The 2,201-nt window shown below is 47.3% G+C and overlaps 1 protein-coding gene across 1 annotated transcript in view; it reads right to left on the bottom strand.

Annotated features, from left to right (window-relative positions):
• The window catches only part of SORD (sorbitol dehydrogenase), a 32,813-nt gene that overhangs the window by 11,258 nt on the left and 19,354 nt on the right, over nucleotides 1-2,201 (bottom strand). The window contains exons 4-5 of the mRNA XM_045286460.1: nucleotides 1,683-1,842; nucleotides 1,394-1,481 (exon numbers count right to left, since the gene is read on the bottom strand). Coding sequence (XP_045142395.1) covers nucleotides 1,394-1,481; nucleotides 1,683-1,842 — 248 coding nt within the window. The remainder of the gene's footprint in view (nucleotides 1-1,393; nucleotides 1,482-1,682; nucleotides 1,843-2,201) is intronic.

Raw genomic sequence — 2,201 nt, 5'->3', positions numbered from 1 at the left:
AGAGGCTTAAGTGGAGAGCAAATGTTTTGAGAATGAGGAGGGCAATGAATGTACAAATCTGCTTTATACAATTGATGTGCGTATGGATTGTGATAAGAGTTGTATGAGCCCCTAATAAAATTATTTTTAAAAAAGGAAAAGGCAACAGACCTCAAAATATAGTATAATCAATACAATTTGACCACTGAAAACAAAACAAAAGAACTGGAAACACAAGGAATCCAGGACAGATAAACCCCTCAGGACTAATAATGAGAGTTGCGATACCAGGAGGGGCAGGGGAAGGTGGGAGGAGAAAGGGGGAACCAATCACAATGATCTACATATACACCCTCCTTGAGGGATGGGCAACAGAAAAGTGAGTAAAGGGAGACATCGGTCAGTGTAAGACATGAAAAAATAATAGTTTCTAAGTTATCAAGAGTTCATGAGGGAGGGAGGGAGCAAAATGAGGAACTGATACCAAGGGCTCAAGTAGAAACTTTTGAGAACGATGAGGGCAACAAATGTACAAATGTGCTTGACCCAATGGATGGATGTATAGCTTGTGATAAGAGTTGTATGAACCCTCAATAAAATGATTTTTTTTTAAAAAGCTCAGGAGCAGCTATCTAAGGGGCAATGATTGTTTGTCTCTCCCCACCCAGAAGAAAGAAGGGTGAAGAAATTGACAGACACGTGGAAACAGTGCAATGGACTAAACGAGTGCACAACTCCAGCTCCCCAAGCCCGAGACGAGTACTAGATGGTGCCAACTTCTCTGAAAAGAACCATGTTAGAAGGGCCTGAGAACAGAGTGGGAGAAAAAAATAAGCTAATAATAATAAGCTAGTCATAAACAACAGCATGGCCAGTAGCAATGGGCTAGAGCAACATTCTGCTCCGTTGTGCCTGGGGCTGCCAGCAGTCGAGAGGCACTTTGACAGCAATTAGCCACAATGGGTACAGTGTGGGAGACCCAAGTTTGACTGTGTTCTGTGCCTGAACCAACTAGCTCCCGTTTGCCTGGGTTAACACATGCGCACAACTGCGATCATGATGTCCTCCTTACAGAACTGTTGCCAATGTCAAGTGAAATAAGGCCCACAGAGAACTCGGGACAAGGTCAGGCACGTAGTAAAAATAAGCAAGGCTCTACATGCACTGTTTTAGTTAGATTATTACATGAGATGGAGGCAGCGAACGGTTAAGTCACGTCTCCAACGTCACTTGCTAGGAGGCAGGGAATTCAGGTTGCCAGTCCAGGATGCCTGGCCCCACTGTCTGTGCCCTGGCACCACCCTGGCTTGCCTCAGTAAGTGTCAGTGTGGCTGTTTTTTGTTATGGTTGCCATTGTTATTGGTGTCCTTTCTGGTGACTGCACTGGAAACTAATAGAGGAGCATGAATCATACCAACTTCTTTCTTTCCAGGGTGGCTGGAGAAGCTGAGCCATTTCCATCAACAACTTTGTGCTTGTTGCCAGAGTTGCCAAATTCTAGTCTAGGTGAAGGAAAACTAGACTGAGAGAGGAATTAGCCCGAGGGAGACTGCCCTCTCTTAATGCTAGCAAGCAGAGCAGGCCTGCCAAGGGGAAGCCTTTTGTTGGGAATTACGACCTGGAGTGGGAAAAGAAGTTCCATGGGAAATTAGAGGACTGATCCCCAAAGCATCAGAAGGGGAGAGGTCCCAGGAAGCACCCACTTGTAGCAGAAGTTTGCGTTGTGCTTGTAGAAGCGACAGAGGTTTCCATCATCCGGGGGCGTGGCACAGAAGAAGATGGTTGGTGACAGATTGTACCGGCCAATCTTGCAGAATTCATCCGTTTCTCGGGGAGCGCCAGGCTCGATAGCAACCCGGTCACCTGGAGAAGAAAACAAACACGATGTCATGTCCACGTGGGGACGCAGTGTCTGCTGAAAGGCCATACCCCCCTTCATCCTATTCCTGTTTTTCTTCCAGCTGGAAAAGCAAGCGCGGAGGAGACACTGGGAAAGGATGCATGCTCCTGGGCAGGTGCCAGATGGGAAGTCTGCTTCCATGAGCCACCCTCCTCTTTGGGGGCTCAGGGTGCTCCAGACAAGCCCAGCCCTTTAGAGCTTCCAAAGGAAATCTAGGATACAGCACGGGCTCATACTCTGAGGGAAACTGACCAGCCCACTCTCTACCAACCTGCTTGGCCTGTTCTTTGATTGACCTGTACAATAAGTCAAGCTGCCGCTT

Source organism: Echinops telfairi, unplaced genomic scaffold (assembly GCF_000313985.2).
Source record: "Echinops telfairi isolate 266 unplaced genomic scaffold, ASM31398v2 ScPeMD7_8;HRSCAF=38, whole genome shotgun sequence".
Classification (NCBI taxonomy): Eukaryota; Metazoa; Chordata; class Mammalia; order Afrosoricida; family Tenrecidae; genus Echinops; species Echinops telfairi.
This window is presented reverse-complemented; position numbering and strand designations above follow the sequence as displayed.